Source organism: Elephantulus edwardii, unplaced genomic scaffold, assembly GCF_000299155.1.
Source record: "Elephantulus edwardii isolate Elephantulus edwardi_28Jun2011 unplaced genomic scaffold, EleEdw1.0 scaffold00026, whole genome shotgun sequence".
NCBI classification, from domain to species: Eukaryota; Metazoa; Chordata; class Mammalia; order Macroscelidea; family Macroscelididae; genus Elephantulus; species Elephantulus edwardii.
In genome coordinates this window covers 24,437,963-24,457,208 of record NW_006399776.1, presented here as the reverse complement: position 1 = coordinate 24,457,208, position 19,246 = coordinate 24,437,963, and the positions used below count along the sequence as shown (strand labels likewise).

Genomic DNA, 19,246 nt, shown 5'->3' with positions numbered 1-19,246 from the left:
ATGGAGACAGAATACATCCCTGACAAACCCCCTTCTTGATTTTGAACCATGCTCTGTTCTGACAACTGCCTCTTGGTCCAAGTATAAGTTTCATATTGGCACAATCAAATGTTCTTGGATTCCCATTCTTCTCAGAGTCAGCCATAGTTTGTTGTGATCTACAGAGTCAAAAACCTTTGCATAGTCAATTAAGCACAGATAGACATTCTTCTGGTATTCTTTGCTTTCTGCCAAGATCCAGCTAACATTAGCTATAATATCCCTAGTACCACGACCTCTTCTAAATCCAGCCTGTACATCTGGCATTCTCTGTTGACATATTGCTCCAACTGTTTTTGGATCATTTTCAGCAGAAACTTGCTTGAATGTGATATTAATGATATTGTTCAGTAATTTCTGCACTCTGTTGGGTCACCTTTCTTTGGAATGGGAATAAATATTGATCTTTTCCAGTCAGTGGGCCAGCTGGCTGTTCTCCAGTTTTCTTGGCACAACTTAGTGAGCACATCCATGCCAGTGTCTGTTTGTTGAAATATGTCAATTGGTATGCCGTCAACTCCTGGGAATGACCTGGAAAGCATTAAAAGGAGATGGCAGGAGTATACCGAGTCAACTGTACCAAAATGTTGCACTGATACAGAAAAATTTCATGAAACAATGTGCAACCAAGAGGAAATGGTGATGCAGTGTGAAGCTCAAGGTGCTCGGAAAGAATTGGCAAAAAATAAGGCCCCAAGAGGGTGGTGGGAGGAAATGGCCAACTGGCCCCGTGTCCTGGTGCTTCCCCTCAGCCTTGGGATCCTGGCACACTGCCTTCTGTTACCCTCTGCATCTCCAGTACCTACCTCCAAAGCCAAGTAAGCCCAGCTTCCAGGGACAGTGGCGTAATGGGCTGCAGGAACTCCAACACCTGGATCCCTGGGGCTGGCCAAAGCCCTGCAGGAGCAGATAAAGATGTAACAGAAGAATCAACAACAGAAGATGGCAAGAGGAGAAACTAAGGAGGGGTATATGTTGGCCTTCCATCTGAAGCTGTCAATATGGTGGCCAATCAAAAACTGTGAAAAAAGAGAAGGCGATCATGACTCAGGTGTAAAGAGTTATTGTCATCAGCTTGCAAATCAAGATTCAGAAGGAACCTGGCTCCATGGGACATTGAACTATGCAAAGACATTTCCAAGTATATTCTCAGCAGTCCTATCTCCAGACCCAACCTCAGAATATTAGTACAGAATTAAAAAATCATGGGTAAAACCCAAACCTACTGCTTTTGAGTTGGTTCCAGTTCATGGTGACCAAAACCCGTGGCTCCATGCTGAATTAATAGAGGGGAGTTGGTTAGGTGATATGCTCAGCTATAGAACTTTCTGTGAGTGGCCTATTGAAGACAAGCTGACAATCAGTCCTGGGAACTCATATTGCCCAGCCTGGTTGACTGTGCTCCAGCTAGTTTTTACCGTCACCATTCAACACAGTTCATGAAAATTGTATCTTTTCACTGATAGCTTTTTTATAATATTTATATAATAAAATTCATTTTCTATTTATAACTTAGAAGTATAAGGTTTATAAATTAACTACCTAAAGTATAATACATTTATCTGTTGCTTTTTAGGATTTTTACTTCACATTACTTTGTAGCTATAAAATTACTCAATTGGTTTTTATTGTTCTCTTCTCCTTTGATTTCAGCTTTATTGAAATGTCAGAAAACTTCCTTTATTAGGAACAAGGTAGTCCACTGAAATGTTGAATATTCCACTGAAAAAAATACCTTCAAGTATTTAATTTGCATACATACCATATGTGTTCTAGTGTACTATTCTGAGTCTCTTCCGGCATCCATCTTGGTCTTTTCCTTCTCTGACTTTGTAATGACCGTTCTCCCTGGATGATAGCCTTGATATCCTCCAACAGCTCATCTGGTCTTAGCTCATTAGTGTTCAAGGCCTCAAACCTCTTCCTGAGATGGTTTTGAAATTCAGGTGGGATACACTCAAGGTCAAATTTTAGTTCCAGTGCATTTGATTTAACCTTCTTTAGCTTTACTTTGAACTTGCATATGAGTAGTTGATGATCTGTTCCACAATCAGCACCTGGCCTAGTTTTCACAGCTGATAACGAACTTCTTCAGCGATTCTTTCTAAGATGTAATCGATCTGATTGCTGCGTATACCAGCCGGTGAAATCTATACTTACATTTCTTATAAAAAGTATTTGCAATAAATAAATCATTGACTGTACAGAATTCTATCATTTTGTCTCCAGCCTCATTATTATGTATTCCTCCTCCTCCTCTTCCTCCTCCTCCTTGCATATTTGATGGATTTCTGACTAGAAAATTGGCAAAAATCCTCTATTTCCTTCTTTTTGGCTCTTGTTGTTGGTGCATAAATTTGAATAATAATGGCATTTGCTGGACTTCCTTGTATGTGTATGGATATTATCCTGTCATCAATCTGGAGACTAAGATGCACCAGGCCATAGTCATTTCAATTATTTGCTATGAGAGAGCTTTGGTGGCCTAGTGGCAAGAAGCTGCACTGAAATCCCAGAGATGAGCTGTTCTAATCCACCAGATGCTCTGCTGGAGAAGGAGGGACAATCTCCCTCTGTACCTGTCAGATCCGATTTGGTGGTACACACACAAAAAAAAAAAAGAAAAAAAAAAATTTAAAAAAAAAAAAAGTATTTGGTATGTCGACTGCAGGGAGCCCGTGCCTTCGGCCAGACAGCCTCAGACAACAATGGCCCCGGAGATGCAAAAGAGGGCGGCGGAGCAGCTGAGAACGCGCTGGAGACGGGCCGCCGCCTGGGCACCGGCGCCCCCTGGCGTGTGTTTGAGTAACTGCAGGCGACTGCTGGTGGCCCCATGGGCCCCTGTCGCTTCCTGTGTCCTCTCCCCTGTGGTAGTCCCTGAAGCGATGTGATAATTGGACCTTCTTGTCACCCAACTGAGCACAGTTTATTTTCGGAGTTGCAGATAATTTATTATTATTGTTATTTTTGTTCAAGAAGCGTCTGAAGCTCTGTTGGCGATGTGAGAATGTACATCTTGATTTTCAGCATTCATTTGCAAAAAGAATCCCAATAAAAAATGGTTTACTATTCAAGAAAAAAAAATATTTGCTATGCATAAGAAAGCTGTGCAGTGACTAAGGATGATAGAAAACGAACTGATGTCTTTGAACTGTGGTGCTGAAAAAGAGTATTGAATATAACATGGACTGCCAGGAGAACAAACAGGTTTGTCCTAGAGAGAGTGAAACCAGGTTATTCCTTGGAGGCAAGGATTGTTAGGCTTCATCTGACATACTTTGAGCATGTTGCAAGGAGGGACCGGTCCTTGGAGAGGGACATCATGCTTGGAAGAGTGAAGGGACAGCACAAGAAAGGAAGACCCTCAGTGACTCAGTTACTGGGGCAATGAGGGTAGGTGTGTCAGAAATAATAAGGTTGGCACAGGATAGATTAAGGTTCAGGGCTGTTGTACTTAGGGTCACTATGAGTCGCAAGTGACTTGACAGTACATAACCACAACAAAGAACAATTATCCTATCACTCATAACATTGTACTTTAAGACAGATTTAGAAATGACTTTTTAACTATGAAAGCAACTTCATTTTTCCTCACTTTTTCATCTCCAGCATAATCATGTGATCATCTGATTCAAAATGCTCCATGCCAATCCATCTTACTTTGTCAACTCCTAGTATGTCAATATTTATGCATTCCATTTCTTTAAAATATCCAATTTTCCTACATTCATGCTTCTCACATTCCAATCACTAGTGTCTGATTACAACTGTTCCTTCTCTTTTGTGTTCTCATATTAGAGGGCTCAGGCTAACTAGAATACTGAGAAGCAAAGGGAAAATATCAAGAAGTTAAGAATGAGCTGAACAGATTTCAAAGGGCAGGGTGGAAAGACAAAGCAAATTATAATGAAATATCCAAAGAGCTGGAATCAGAAAATCTAAAGGGCCGAACTCAGCATTTCTCAAGCTGAAGAAACTGGAGAACAAAGCCAAACCTCGAGTTGCAATACTTAAAGATAGATACTTATGTGCAGAATATTGAATGATCCAGGAAGCATCAATAAAAGATGGAAGGAGTACACAGAGTCACTGTACCAGAAAGAATTGACTGACACAGAAGAATTTCATGAAACAATGTAAGATCCAGAGCCTATGGTGATGAAGGAGGAAGTTCAAGCTGCTCTGAAGGAGTTGGCAAGAAACATGGCCCCAGAAAATGGCATACCATTGAAACATTTCAACAAACAGACACTGCCATAGACACGTTCTCCAAGTTATGCCAAGAAATCTAGAGGACAATCACGTTGCCAACTGACTGAACAACCTCTATTTGTTCCCATTTCCAAAAAAGATGACCTCCGACAGAGTGTGGAAATTATCAAACAATATCACTAATATCACATGCAAGCAAGATTCTGCTAAAAATTATCAAAAAATGACTGGAGCAGCACATCAACAGAGAACTTCCAGATGTGCAGGCTGTGTTTAGAAGAGGCTGTGGCAGTAGGAATATTATAGTTAATGTTAAATGGATCTTGGCTGAAAGCAGAGAGTACCATAGGAATATCTATCTGTGTTTCATTGAATATGCAAAGGCATTTGACTGTGTGGATCACAACAAACTGTGGCTAACTCTGAGAAGAATGGGAACTCCAAAACACTTGGTTGTTCTTATATGAAATCTAAATTTGGACCAGGAGACAGTCATCAGAACAGAGCAAAGAAGCACTACATGGTTTAAAACCAAGAAAGGTATATGCTAAGGATTTATCCTATCTCCATGCCTTTTGAATATCTATGGTGAAACAGATCACCTGGGAGGCTGGGCTCTATGAGAAGGAATGTGGGATGAGGACTGGAGGAAGACTCATTAACAATCTCCATTATGCAGATAACACAATCTTGCTTGCTGAAATTTAGCAGGGCCTGAGGCATTTGCTACAGAAGGTCAAGGACTGTAGCCTTCAATAAGGACTGAAGCTCAACATCAGAAAAACAAAAATTCTCACCACTGGGCTAACTGGAAGCATCATGATAGTGAAGAGATTGAGATTGTTAACAGCTTCAGTTTGCTTGTTCCCACAACACTCTTGGTACTAGCAGCCAGGAACTTAAAAAACAAATTGCATTGGGAAAGTCTGCTGTCAGGGACCTCTCTAGAGTATGGAAGAGCAACGATGTCAGTCTGAAGACGAAGGTATGTCTGATCTATGCCATAGTCTTTGCAATTACTTGCTATGTGTCAGAAAGCTGAACAATGACTAGGGATGATAGAAGGAGACTTGATTCCTTTGAGCTGTGATGTTGGAGAAGAGTCTTAAATATACCAAGGACTGCTAAGAGAACAAACAGGTTCATCCTCAAGAGGGTGAGATCAGGCTGCTCCTTGGAGGCAAGGATTCTGAAGCTTCATCTGACCTACGTTGGACATACTGTAAGGAGGGAGAGCGACATCATTCTTGGGAAGGTGGAGGGATAACACAAGAAAGGAAGACCCTCGATGAGACAGATTGATTCAGTCACTGGGGTAATGTGGGCAAGTGTGTCAGAGACAGGTTGACACAGGATAGAGCAGGGTTTAGGGCTGTTGTATATAGGGTTGCTATGAGTTGCAAGCTACTCAATGGCACATAACAACAACAAAAACAACTTTAAAAAATAAATAAGGCTCCAGGACAGTAACAACAATGAAAGAGCTCTGTTGGCCTAGTGGATAGAAAGAGATACTACCAAGCCAAGGTGATTGATTTTAATCTGTGGCCCTCAAACCTGGTTTTAATTGTTTTGGTCAAACATTCTTCTAAGTGGTATAGCACTGGTCTGTCCATAAGCTGTTCAGAGATAACTTGTGATCGCTGTGATGCTAAACACTATGACACTGATGTGTCAAATGTGATAAAATGGTTACTGATGGTGGACAGTGCTTTGTCGAGCTCCCTGATTAAAAGAAGCTTGGAAGCAGGAGTGGCATCCACTTCTGAAACAGCTTGTCTCCAGAAACTCTATGAACTTGGAGAAACAATGAAAGTTATACAAGTGTTCAGGTCTTTCATTCAGAGTCACTATGAGTGGTCTACGACTCGACAGCACTTAACAACAACAGGCCCCAGGAATTGATGGACTACCAATTAGCATATTTCAGCAAATATGTGCTGCCCTGGATGAGCTTACTAGATTGTGCAAAAAAATCAGTGGACAACTGATTAGAAGACATCAATATTTATCCCCATTCCAAAATAAGGGGGATCCAAAAGAGTGCAAAAATTATTAAACAATATCACTAATATCACACACAAGCAGAATTCTGCTGAAAATTATCCAGAATGACTGGAACAGTATATTGACAGAAAACTAGTGGAAATACAAGCTAGGTTTATAAGAATTTGTCACACTAGGTACATTATAGCCAATGTCAGCTGAATCTTGGCTGAAAGCAAAGAATACCAAAGGACTATCTGTGCTTCTTTGACTATGCAAAAGCATTTGTGTAGATTAGAACAAACTATTGGTGGACAGTGTTGGCTGGAGCTTCCCTACTAAAACAAGTCTGGAAGCAGGAGCAGCATCCACTTAGAAATGGCTTGCCTCCAGAAACTCTATGTACGAACAGTGCTCATGCCGTTAGTTCATAGGGTCGCTATGAGTCGTCTACGACTCGACAGCACCAAACAACAACAACGACAACGACAAAGAGAGAGCTACGTTGGCCTAGTGGAAAGGAAGTTATGCTACCAAGCTGAAGGTAGGTGATTTTCATGTGTGGCCCTCAGCCAGGTTCAAATTGTTTTCCTGTCAAACATTCTTCCAGGTGGTATAGCACTGGTCTGTGCATTGCTGTACAGAGGTAACTCATGGTTGCTGTGATGCTGAACACTGTGACAGTGATGTGCCAATTGTGGTAATGGGTACCCACGGCGGACAGTGTTGGCTGGAGCTTCCTGACTAAAACAAGCCTGGAAGCAGGAGTGGCATCCACTTCAAAAATGGCTTGCCTCTGGAAACTCTATGTACAAACAGTGCTCAGGCCGTTCATTCATAGGGTCGCTAGGAGTCGTCTATGACTCAACTGCACCAAACAACAACAACAACAACATGGCTAACATGAGAAAAATGGGAATCCCAGAATACCTGATTGTGCTCATGCAAAACCTATATCTGAATCAGGAAGCAATCATCAGAACAGAGCAAGAAAACACTGCATGGTTCAAAATCAGAAAGTGAATGTATCAGGGATGTGGCTCCGTATCTTTCAATCTTTATGCAGAACAGATCATTGGAAAGGCTGGACTTTATGAGGAGAAATGTGGCATCAAGATTGGAGAAAGACTCAACAACCTGTGTCATGCAGATAACATAACCTTGCTTGCCGAAACTGAAGAGACCTGAGGCATTTGCTGCAAAAAGATCAAGGACTGCAGTCTTCGATATGGATTGAAACTCAACATCAAGCAAAAATTCTTTCTCACATTCTTTGGCAGCATCATGATAGCTGGAAAAAAGATTTTTAACAATTTCGGCTTGCTTGGTTCCACAATCAACAATCTCAGTACCAGCAGTCAGGAAATAAAAAAACTACATTTGGAAAATCAACCATCAGGAACCTCTCCAGAGTGTTTAAGAGTGACAATGTCAGTCTAGAGACTAAAGTGCGCTTGATCCACGCCACGGTTTTTGCAGGTACTTGCTATGTATCAGAGAGCTGGACAATGACTAAGGATGATGGAAAAAGAACCAATGCCTTTGACTTGTGGTGCTGAAGAAGAGTATTGAATATACCATGGACTTCCAAAAAAACAAACACGTTTGTCCTGAAGAGGGTAAAACCTAGTTGCTCCTTGAAGGCAAGGATTTTGAGGTTCGTCTGACATACTTTAGGCATGTTGCCAGGAGGGACTAGTCCTTGGAGGTTATCATGCTTAGAAGGACGGAGGGATAGCACAAGATAGGAAGACCCTGGAGGAGATCAACTGACACTGTAAATGGGGTGATAGGGCTAAGTGTGTCAGAGGCAGTGAGACTGGCTCAAGATAGGACAGGGTTTAGAGCTACTGTGCATAGGGTTGCTATGATTCAGAAGCGACTCCATGGCACACAACAACAGGACACCTGGCAGCTCTGGTGGCATAGTGGTAAAAAGCTGTGCCGCAATCCCAAAGGCACGCAGAATCCACCAGCTGCACGGTAAGAGGATGGGTAATTTCCTCCTCTGCCGATTAACTGTGAAAACCTGTTGGGGGGTCAACTAGAGTCTGGAGGGTCAGCTTTGAGTTGGTTCCGAATGGGCACATAACAACAACAGGGCAACTAACTAATAAGGCGACAGAGCAAGTTATTAATTCAACTAGTTTTTTAAAAGTATTTTGTTTAGCTATCCATTGATTCAGTAACGAGGGTAGGTGTGTCAGAAACAAAAAGGTTGGTATAGGATAGAGCCGGTTTCAGGGCTATTGTACATACATAGCGTCGCTATGAATCCCAAGAGACTCTACGGCTCTTAACAACAATATATTCTGTACCAGTTATGTCCTTGATGATGAAGAAACACCAGAGAGAATCAGGAGAGACAAGTAAAATCAGTTACACTCGTAAATGTATGAAAAAATTTTTAAAAAGAAAACTTTTTGGTTTTGTGATGTTAAAATTGCATACTAAAAAAAAAAAGCACAAAGAATTATAGTACAATCAAGCAGCGAAAACTAAGCCAACAATCTGTTGTAGTTTCTCGGCCTTATTACATTATTTTTTAGAGGCTGCCCTCTTCTGTTTGGTAAAAGAACAGCTTTATTTATTGGAAGAGGAGCGCCATGGTTGGGACTGCCTGTTTGTAGACTCATATTTAAAGACTGAAGACCATGGAGAAAGGTGAGGACCCCCTCTTCATAGAATGTGAGGTTAAGCCTCAGAGGAGTAACGTGACCCGTCTGAAGGCTCTGTGAAGAAATTAAGAGGCCAGAAGGTCGATTTCAGGACCCCAAGCAGTCACCATCCCAGGAAGTATCACTGGTGGACCAGAAGGCGGGTAGAGAACAGGACCAGCAGGGGGAGTGGCCTTACGTCACTACGTCACATTTGCCTCTGTCTGGCGGCCCATAAATTCTCTGTTCCCGCCCTTTTCCGGGACAAGGAAACTAGCTGCAGAGCCGGAAGTGAGGTAGTCCTCGATTTAGTGAGAACGGCAGATATTTAAAGCAGAGGGACTTGGTGTCCCGGGACGGCCAGCTTCTCCTTTCTGGCTCTAGCAAATATTAGAAGACCCCCAGAATTCCGGTGGCACCTGGCAGGGAGCCCAGTATGATCCCCAAGGACCCCGCGTACGTCTTAATGCCGGCGTCACTGAAGAAGCAAGGAGCCTCTCTTTGGTAGATCCCAGAACGACTGCTTCGGAGGCGGGGCTCGCCGTCCATGGCCACACCCCCAGGAGTAGGTCCTGCTGCTCTGCGTTTCGCTGCTGCAGCCACCTGGCAAGTTGTGCGGGGACGCAGCGTGGAGCTGTTTCCACGGGTACTGGAGTTTCTGCAGTCTCTGCGCTCTGCTGCCCCTGGCTTGGTCCGCTACCGGCATCATGAACGCCTGTGTTTGGGCATACGGGCCAAGGTACTGGAGCCAGTAGAACCATTGCGTGGGGAGGGGAGGAAGAGGAGGTGGGCAACGCGAGGATCTGACGCGGGACAGCTTTGGAGTAGGATCCGTTGAAAAAGCCCGGCCTCCTCGAAGTGGGGATTCTGAGCTCGTTACCGTTCATTCCTTCACAGGTGGTGGTCACGTTGATCCTGCAGGGTCGGCCATGGACCCAGGTCCTGAATACCCTGAATGACTACTTCCCAGAGTGTGGACATAAAGTGCAGAACCCAAAAGTGGTAAGAAATTCCAACACGAGATAAACTCTTAATTTCAGCTACACTTGATTCTACAAAATTGCCCCTCCTTCCTGCCACTGGACCCTGATGTCCCCTAATTTCTCTGCCTTCCTTACCCTCGACAGACTGAAAAAGACTGGAAAAAGATCTTGGAAGCACAGGAAACCTTTTGCCAGCAGATTAAGGAGCTGGCAGAGGACCCCGTGGATATGACCTCAAAGTTGCAGGTGAGACTGAATGGTTTGGAATCTTACCTTGTTGCTCTTTTTTCTCTAGTTTGCTTCTAACCATTTTTTTTTTTTCCTGCAGGAACTTGAACAAGAGTATGGAGAACCCTTTCTGGCTGCCATGGAAAAGCTGTTTTTTGAGTACTTGTGTCAGCTGGAAAAAGCACTTCCCAGACTACAGGTGCAACAGGTTGGTTTGAGGCAAAACCTGCGTTTAGAGGGCTGACAGTATCAAGGACTATGAGCCTCAGACTTCTGTCTACAGTTTCAGGATGTCCTAAGTTGGATGCAGCCTGGTGTTTCCATTGCCTCTTCTTTTGCCTTGAGCCAGTATGGTGCAGACATGCAGTGGCCACTTTCAGGTACCAGAACCACTTAGGAGAAATAGGAATTTGAGGAAGTGTTGGTTAGCCTGAGACGTTTTGGGACAGCGAATAGCTACATGTGACAGAGGTGAAAGAAGCCAGGGTGAGTTGATGCGTTGCTGTTTGTTGTTCTCTTTAGAAGGAGCCTCACCTCCTCGTCCAGTGCGCACTGCTACCCATTCAGTGACCGTGACTCAGCCTATAGAGCCGAAGTCTCCTCAGCAACCAAGACCAGCACTTTGCAGTCCTTTGTCAAAAGCCAAAGGTTCATACATATCTCAGAAAGCAGCCTCAAGGAAGGATTCAGAATCCTTGGCTGGCCATCATTTCAATCTGGCCCCTATAGGCCAGCGAAGAATTCCATCACGATGGTCATCCATTAGAGGGAGCCAAAAGGAGCGCCCCACCGTCATGTTGTTCCCCTTCAGGAATCTAGGCTCATCAACCCAGGTTATATCTAAGTCTGAGAATAGAAGACAACATGGGGCACACAAAAAAGATCTAGCAGGTGCTGTGAGCACAGAGGCAGACTCTGCAGGAAAACCCAAAAGCCCATCCCAGACCCTGGCGGAAAAGGTGCTAAAGGAAAATGCTGAAGTTGACTCACCTGCCTCTGAACAAAAGGAGTAAGTAGAACCATTACATCACCCTACTAGGAGCAGGTTGCTTGCCTCTTTTGCCTTCACTTTTATCTTTTACTTGCTCTCACTTCAGGAATTGCCTGGCTTGTACCCTGGATCCTCTTAGATTGTCATTATCTCCTCCCAGAACCAGGAAGCCTGGTAGGTATCCTGAATTAAATCTGGTCAGATGGCCGCTTCTCTTGGAGATCCTTTGGGTCTGTGTTCACCTATGAGTCTGACTCTCCTTTCCCTCCGACAGCTAGTTCACCCCTGTGCAGTCCTGTCATTACCATAGGGGATGTGGTTTTGGACTCTGATGATGAAGATAATGACCAGAAGGAAGGGAGGGTGAGTAGGAAGGAGAACAATAGAAGGGGATGGGCAGAACAAGACTGAGAAATCCACAGGCTCCGGCACTGGGTTAGGGTGGTGATAGGCTCTCTCCCTGCTGCCTTCTCTGCAGGAGTCTCTGGGGAACTATCAGAAGACGAAGTTTGACACTCTGATCCCCACCTTCTGTGAATATCTCCCTCTTTCTGAACTCAGTGGCATGCCTGTCCCTTCCCAAAACTATAAAGACAGCTCTCAGTAGTAATGATAGGACCAGACCGCCATCTGTATTGTCCCCTCCATCCTCAGCTATATAAGCAGTTTAGTGGGAATGAAGTAAAACCCAGGATTGAGTTACGTGATGAAATTGCCAAATCTGGTTTATAATTAAATTCTGGATTTGTTGAAACATTGTCTTGATGTGAGGGGGCGGTACTTGGGCCTTCAAAAAGGTCAGAGTAGACTATTCCTAGAAAACAAAACTGACCTTTTCAGGGCTGGAATAGTTCCTTTGCTTTTTACCTCCCTTGAAAAGTGCTGTTAACATGGGCCCAGAAGGGCTACCAAGGTTGAAAATGAGAGCCTGGAAATGACCTTTTGTTATTCTGAAAACCTGTATGTCAAAATAAACTTTTGTAAATTTATTATTAATTTTAATGAATGTAAATGTTTTTGTTGCCAGGATATCAGGGATGGTGGCATTTCAGTGGAGATAATTAATGGGGGGAAATGTGTATGTACTGTCCTTCACCCCACAGAGCAGATGGTGTCAGTTTCATCTCCCCTCGACCTGGAGCAGCCTAGCAGGACTTTCTTACAGAACGCCCTAGCATCTCTTAAATCATTAGTTTTCTGTTTACTGTAATTATAGGTGCCATCGAGTCAACTACAACTCAGCAACTCTGTGGACAACAGATCTGACCCCTGACCTGTCTTGTGCCATCCTCACAGTCTCTGACACAGTTGAGCCAATCACTGTCAATCCACTTGGCAGGGACTGCTGGAGTATTTAAAATACACACACACTGCTTTTGAGCCTGTTACATAGTTAACGGTCTCATTTAATGGAGCTGATTAAGAAAACATGATTGTAAAAAAGCCTCTTTCAAACCAAGGTTCTACAAAACACATCAGGGTCTTTTCCTTTTAAAATAATCTTCAGGATGCTGGGTCCCAAGATTCCATTTGATTATTTTACTTCATTGTCTCCAGCTGTCTTCTTCCTTGCTTCATCCCCAGTTAAGTGCCTTTGATATTTTGTGGGTAAACAAAGAAGTGCAGTTACTGCTAGAAGCCTCAGGAGTGAGAGGACAGGAAAAGGCTAAGTGTAAACAGCCAAGTAATTGGAAGGAAGCCCCATGGTGAGGCACTGAGCCTAGCTTGCATCACTGAAGATTGGATTCACCTGCTGAGTGACACGGATAAAAGTGGTTCTCCGGCTCAACTCCTTCAGCTTGGCTGCTCCCACATAGGTACATGTAGAACGGATTCCTCCAAGAATGTCTCGGATCGTGTGTTCCACATCTCCTTTAAAGGGGACCTCTACTGTCTTTCCCTCGGAGGCCCTGGAAATAGGAGAGATAGAGGAGTTTGGACCAAGAAATCTTAGTCTGTAGCATTTAGCCATTTTCCCCTAAGGAAAATCTCCCAGCAGACATGAGATCTGTCTGCATCCACATTTTCCAAGAACCCTCAGCTTCTGGGCCTCCACACATACCTGTACTCAGCCACACCCCCTGCATACTTCTTCATGGCCATTTCAGAACTCATTCCATAGAAGAGCTTGTACCTTCTGCCATCTCGCTCGATGAGCTCTCCACCTGACTCACTGTGTCCTGCCAGCATGCCACCTAGCATCACAAAGTCAGCTCCTGCCCCTGTTGGTGTTAAAGAGGGAAGGAAGTAATGAATGTGGCCCTGATGCCCACATGCCCACCCTCAGAAGTAATTCACACCAAATGCTCAGTTCCTTCAATGATTTAAGCCTCTTCCTGGTTCTGTTTTCCTTGACTAGTCCAAAACCTGCAGAGGCTGCCTGAGCTTTGGCCTACATGCTTTAGTGAGCCTGATCTTCCCCAAGAATTTACAAAGCACCCCTGGAGACTTCCTATCTAGCCTCTGATCTCTGTTGTGGTGCTTTTCCATCTTCTGGTCATTTCTTTGTACTTCAAGTGTCCCTGAAGAAGACTCCAACTTGAGTTGGTGTTGAGTAAGAATCACCTAGGAAGCTGTGAAAAATGCAAACCTGCAACTCCACAAAGTTTTATTCTGTAGGCCTGAGCGGGCCTCCGGAATCCACAGTCCAACCATATAGATGATAATGCAGATGTCGCCCACACTTGCAGAGTTTTTATCTCGGGATTTGCCCTGCTGCTTTGAGAGTAACTAACTGGTATTATGAAACAATCTAAATGGCTTTCTAAACCTGTGCTAGCCTACTCTTAAAAAGGCTTAACCTCATCTACAGTACTTCCTTCCATGTCCTCCCTCCCAACCACCTTACCAAAAGCCTTGGCCACATCCCCAGGACAGCTGCAACCTCCATCCTGCAAAGGGAGGAGCATACTGAGAGGACAGCAGTGGATAGTCCACCCCTCTCAGCAGCATCCCATGAGCCCCCACCTCAAGGCTAGCAGGAACCCAGGAGTCCTGATCCACCTCTAAATACCATACCCAGCAGAAAATGCTCATATCCCACCCTGCCTTGGACCTTACTGAAATGATATGACCTTTGAGGCCATGGGCAGCATCTGCACACTCCATCACTGCACTGAGCTGTGGATACCCTACTCCAGTTTTCTTCCGTGTGGTACACACAGAGCCTGAGAAGAATGTGACAAGAATGGGACAGGTGCTTCATAGTTGCTTGCCACTGAAGGCACCATAATAAAAACTACCTTACCTGGCCCAATACCCACTTTGATGATGTCAGCCCCAGAGAGGATCAGCTCTTCCACCATCTCTCCTGTCACCACATTCCCCGCCTAAGATCAATCAAAACAACAATCTTAGACTCAAATAGGAAGCTGTATGTTCTTCTATGATATCTGGACTATGCTTGTCCAACATTATATTTAGGACCCTTTGATGGGTCCTTAACTGGGTCCAAGGATCCTAATAACCCTATTCTCTCTGCACCATTACCGAAGAAGGGTGAGAGGACAGTGTCATTGTTACTCAAGGATAAAGCCCAGGTCCAGGATGTACTTTACTACCCTCAGGCAACAGATGCTGTCATTAACAGGGAAACAAGCTTTCAGTGATATTAAAGGAAATATTGGATCAAGCAAAAAGATCTGATTTAAAGTAAATTTAACTCTTAGCCATCAGACCTAAACATATCCTGTCCTTAAGCTATTCTGTTATAGACTCTTTGGCTTCAAAGAAGAGTGGAAAAGTCAGCAATGCAAGCTAAATAATGCATTCCCACCTTTTCAACGTATTTGCATTTTGATGGACAGAATGAGAGACCTTTCAGCATTAAGAAAAAATGTCTTATGATCGATCATTCCATGAACTGATCAAAACAAAGAGGCCTTGGAGAATATGTACTCATTTCGCTGGATGGATGTCTCTACAAGAGTGTACAGTGCATAAGTGTTCCATCAAGGTAAGTCATGTTTAAGGCACTAGATTTACAGAGGGATCACAGATTCTGCACTGACAATAAATGGGCCTTTTAAATGCAAAACCATAGACTCTTAGTGATATGACTGGTTGGAGTATAATGCAGCTAAGGAGAAATGAACTGACAGAACACAATGGAGTAGCAACAAAGAGCGGAAATAAGTCAAGAATATAGCAACTAGAAAGTACTAGAAACATACCATGATGGTGTGTTCAGGGAAACGCTTCCGAACATCCTTTACAAATTCAACAAAGTGTTCTGAGTAGCCATTTGCCACATCAAGGCAGATATATTTCACCTGGGGGATAGCTTCCAGGATCTGTTCCAGCTGCTCAAAATCAGAAGAGCCTGTGCCTGAGCTGGCAGCCAGATGCTGTAGGGAGAAAGGGCCATTGGTATGGGAGACATTAAGCCTGCTAAACAGCTGGTGGGGTTAGAGAGGTGAGACCTGGTCCCCAAGAAGCCATAATGAGACTCTCATAAGGCTGAGATAAAAAAGGGAGCCAGATAAACCCAGTATTACCTCAAGACAGTCAGGATTCTGAGCAGCAAACTCTTTCCAATGCTTGACGCTGTAGTGCTTATGGACAGCCGTGAAGAGGGAGAACTGGAGAGGAGGAAGCGATCAAAATGAGAACGTCATAAGGGTTATTTTCTGGAGGTAGATCTTTATGTAATTCTATCTATGGATGAAGATTAAAGTTTGAGGAAAGCAACTTAATAGTGGTTGCTGGATTTTAGTTCATTATTATTCTATAAATTTTAATAAGGCTTTTTACCATAAGCTATTATTTGTTAAACACTCCTACAACAAAGTACTGAATCACAGTAATTGGATTTCACCAGCCAAGTACACCCTTTACTTCTGAAGCCACAAGGAGCAGTGTGAGACAAGTAGCAGACACGGGGCTAGAGGGAGCCAGTGTCCACCTGAACAGACTCATCTCCTGTGATAACCCAGAACTGAACTAACCAGTTTTCAGTTATCTTTTTTTTTTCCACTTGCCAGCAATAATAATTCAGTGGATTTAGATACAAAAGGTAAAGCTTAAAGTTAATGGCTCCAATAGGTACCTCCCGGTCCTTTCCCATTTTCACTGCAGTAAAGGAGAAATTTTCATAGACCAAGTCTCTTTCATTTCATTTATTTTAATCAACCAAGTTCAAGGATCTTCATCAGACTCATATTTGCTAACTCAATAAATTGAAAAACAATATTCTAGTACCTAAGAAAGGCATTCAAAGGTCACTCTAACTGCCAGTGTTTGCGATTTAAAAGTGCACACATGCAAAAAGACATCATTTAGCTGAGAAGGCACAAATCTTGCAACTGGCAAACACAAGGAAATCACTTATCAGCCTACAGCAAGGAAGGGCTCTACTCAACCCAGATTGTTATAAGCAGGAACTAGTTAAAAGTGGTATCAAATTTGTTCTTTCAGCAACACTCTGCCATAAGTAGATGACTTTTTAAAGCAAAACAAAAACACAACTCATTGCAGGACAGACTCATAGCTGCCCCTGTGTTGGGTTTTCAAGGCTATAAATCACATGGAAGGAATTTACCCATCTTTCTGCCTTTAGCTATGCCACCAGAGTTTCTATTAAAATACGAGAAAACTAAGAAAAATCATCCTAGTTGTTGATTTTGTGTACCATCAAGTCAGAACTGACCCACAGCTGACCCTCCAGCAGGTTCTCTGAGGCAGTTAATTGCAAGGGAGGAGACTGCCCATCCTCCATGGAGCAGCTGGTGGATGTAAACTGTATTCCTTCAGAATTACAGTGCAGTTTGTTACCACTAGGTCACCAGAGCTCCCTCATCCTAGCAGGTCAACAGAATTTTCTAGAGATAGACTGGCATGATGAACACACACCAAGCTAGATAATTCACTGCCTTCGAGTCAGAACTGACTCATAACTTACATCCATTGGGTTTCTAAGCCTGTAAATTGCATGGGAAGAGATTTTTCCACCTTTCTCTCAGAACTGCTGGATTCAAAACATCAGAGAAGCATGGCATTTGGATTAGCAGCATAACTCCCTACAGACTACACCACCAAACCTCCCTTATCAAGCTAGAGATCTAGGAAAACATGCTTGTTTACATCAACCTTTTTAAATTACCACTGTGAGAATAAAAACATTTATCATTTGTTAGCAATTCTGAAAAACCATTGTCAAATTAAGATCAATGAGACAAGAGTCCACAAGGTCCAAGTATTACAGCATATCTCTTAGCACTGAAGTAAAATGCATTAACTCCTAACTATTGAACAGAGTGGGCAGACCATCAGCAAAAGCAGGATTCCTAAGCAGTTAGTAAATGAACACAGAACAAAATTGCATAACTATCTCAGAAAATGACAGCAGACATTACACAATGACAGCAATCAAAACTAGTGAAAAAGATGACATCTTCAAGGTTAAGAGTCACAAGTGAGCAGAATACACCAACCAGTGCTATATAGACTAACCAGCAGTGTATATAAGTTTTCAGAGTGTCCAGGTAACTAACTATCTTCTCAGCTACAGGTAGAGAGCCAGGTAATAAATGGATAGAAGCAGCATCTTTCACTGTGAAAGTGAACAACAACCTGTATATAAGAAAAACAGACTGCATTTGGAGTGTATCACTGAAATCTGAAGGAACCTAAGAGGGTGAAGGGAATGGATAGCAGGCATAAAAACAATATATAATGTTTCTCAGATGTTCTAGTGTGGAATTTTTAAATGGTCAAACTACACTTAGTTTCTAGACTGAAACAGTAACTATGTACTAAACAATGATCTAAGTGGAAGGATGCATGTTATTGCAGGAAATAGCCCAGGTAGGAGGAAAAACTGGTAGGGTGTATAAACTGCTGGGTAGGGCAAAAGGGAAAGCTCTGTTCATTTATCAGAAAAAATGAAAAAATCTTAGCTTTGAATTTCATAAATTTACATTGTTGTAGTTAAGTCTCATTTCTTTTGCAGAAATTCTTAAATTTCTTTGCATATTGGGATATGCATTAGGGGTGCCACTGTCAATTTTAACTCACAGGGGCCCACATGTAACAAAGCAGAACTATCCAATAGGATTTTCTGGGCTGTAATTTTTACAAAAGCATATCACCAGGTCTTTCTCCCTAAGAGCAGCTGTGTGGGTTCAAACTGCCAATCTTTTTGTTTAGTAGCCAAAGGCCTAACCATTTTAGTACCAGGACTTCTTTCACATCGCCTTTGAACCTGTCAGATAAAGGGATTTTAGTACTAACTTACTGTTGTTGAGTAGATTCCAACATATACTGAACCCCATCAGGTTTCCAAGGCTATAAATCTTTATGAGAAGTGACAGTTCATCTTCCTATCTGTGAGCAGCCAGTGGATTTGAATCAAAGACCTTTCAGTCGGCACCATCACTAAAGCTCCTACAGTACTAAAGAATATAATTAGCATCATGATTGCCTAGGGCAGGACAGATGACTAAGGTGGAGGTGTGGATGCAAACACCTGCAGTCAAGAAAACTAGACATCGCTGAGTTAAGTCTTACCTTACAAAGAGCCCTGGCCATCTCAAAGGTGCCCACAGTATCCATATTAGCAGCAATGATGGGGATCCCTGTGTATGTCTGGTTTGAGTTCCGAAATAAAAAGGACCTTGTGAGATCCACCTACACATAACAAAAGGAAACCTGGGAATTTTTATTCAGCCAAAATTTATACATTGCATGAGAACAAGAGTCAGAACCCTTTCTCCATCCTGACCCACCATAAGTTTGGGGCCAAGAAGTAGCAAACAGAGAAACAGGCTCACCTCACTTCGAGACTTAAGGGTGCTACGCTTGGGCCTCAGCAAGACATCCTTAAAGTCCAGTTTCACATCATTATCGATGTGAGGCATGGTGGGGGTCTCGAGGTAGCGATGAGTCTGAAGGATGGAAGATACAAAGAGTCAGGAAAAGGAAATGGAACCAATTTCGCCTTAGGCCTTAATGGCCTATTCGGGCTGGGGCAGTGCTCATCTCTCTCCATGTTTCAATTGTGGTAACTCTCCGATCAAGATGTGGTTCCTGAAGCCTGTCACCTTAGCTGCAATCATTCTCCTGATTATTGGTATTGTTTGCGGGGAGGAATTGGAAAGGTCAAGGAACCTGAAGGCAGTGAATTCCCAACTTAGCTGTTATTTCTTCTTCTA

At 43.1% G+C, this 19,246-nt stretch overlaps 2 protein-coding genes across 3 annotated transcripts; one reads left to right on the top strand and one right to left on the bottom strand.

Annotated features, from left to right (window-relative positions):
- The first annotated feature begins 9,441 nt into the window (after nt 1-9,441).
- On the top strand, nt 9,442-11,118 carry TINF2 (TERF1 (TRF1)-interacting nuclear factor 2). The gene is made up of 6 exons (XM_006883186.1): nt 9,442-9,633; nt 9,792-9,896; nt 10,022-10,123; nt 10,206-10,313; nt 10,389-10,485; nt 10,652-11,118. The coding sequence occupies exons 1-6, from the start codon at nt 9,442-9,444 to the stop codon at nt 11,116-11,118; spliced, it is 1,071 nt and encodes a 356-aa protein (XP_006883248.1).
- A 1,696-nt stretch (nt 11,119-12,814) lies between these two features.
- Nucleotides 12,815-18,980, bottom strand: GMPR2 (guanosine monophosphate reductase 2). 2 transcript variants are annotated; one of them, XM_006883184.1, is made up of 9 exons: nt 18,866-18,980; nt 18,603-18,722; nt 15,593-15,676; nt 15,269-15,442; nt 14,344-14,425; nt 14,157-14,263; nt 13,945-13,987; nt 13,159-13,318; nt 12,815-13,006 (listed from the first exon to the last, which is right to left on the bottom strand). In XM_006883184.1, exons 1-9 carry the CDS (start codon nt 18,950-18,952, stop codon nt 12,817-12,819), a joined length of 1,047 nt encoding a protein of 348 aa, XP_006883246.1. In that variant the 5' UTR covers nt 18,953-18,980; the 3' UTR covers nt 12,815-12,816. The 2 variants fall into 2 exon arrangements, with proteins under 2 accessions (XP_006883246.1, XP_006883247.1); XM_006883185.1 differs by lacking the exon at nt 15,593-15,676.
- Nucleotides 18,981-19,246: the final 266 nt, after the last annotated feature.

Bases quoted from the DNA above. Each gene is read 5' to 3' on its own strand.
- TINF2 (XM_006883186.1), top strand. From the start codon at position 9,442: ATGGCCACACCCCCAGGAGTAGGTCCTGCTGCTCTGCGTTTCGCTGCT. The intron at 9,897-10,021 runs GTAAGAAATTCC...TACCCTCGACAG, and splicing joins AAGTGCAGAACCCAAAAGTG to ACTGAAAAAGACTGGAAAAA. The intron at 10,486-10,651 runs GTACCAGAACCA...CTCCTCGTCCAG, and splicing joins CATGCAGTGGCCACTTTCAG to TGCGCACTGCTACCCATTCA.
- GMPR2 (XM_006883184.1), bottom strand. From the start codon at position 18,952: ATGCCTCACATCGATAATGATGTGAAACTGGACTTTAAGGATGTCTTG. The intron at 15,677-18,602 runs GTAAGACTTAAC...CCTCCTCTCCAG, and splicing joins TGGCCAGGGCTCTTTGTAAG to TTCTCCCTCTTCACGGCTGT. The intron at 13,988-14,156 runs GTAAGGTCCAAG...CTCCCTTTGCAG, and splicing joins TCAAAGGTCATATCATTTCA to GATGGAGGTTGCAGCTGTCC.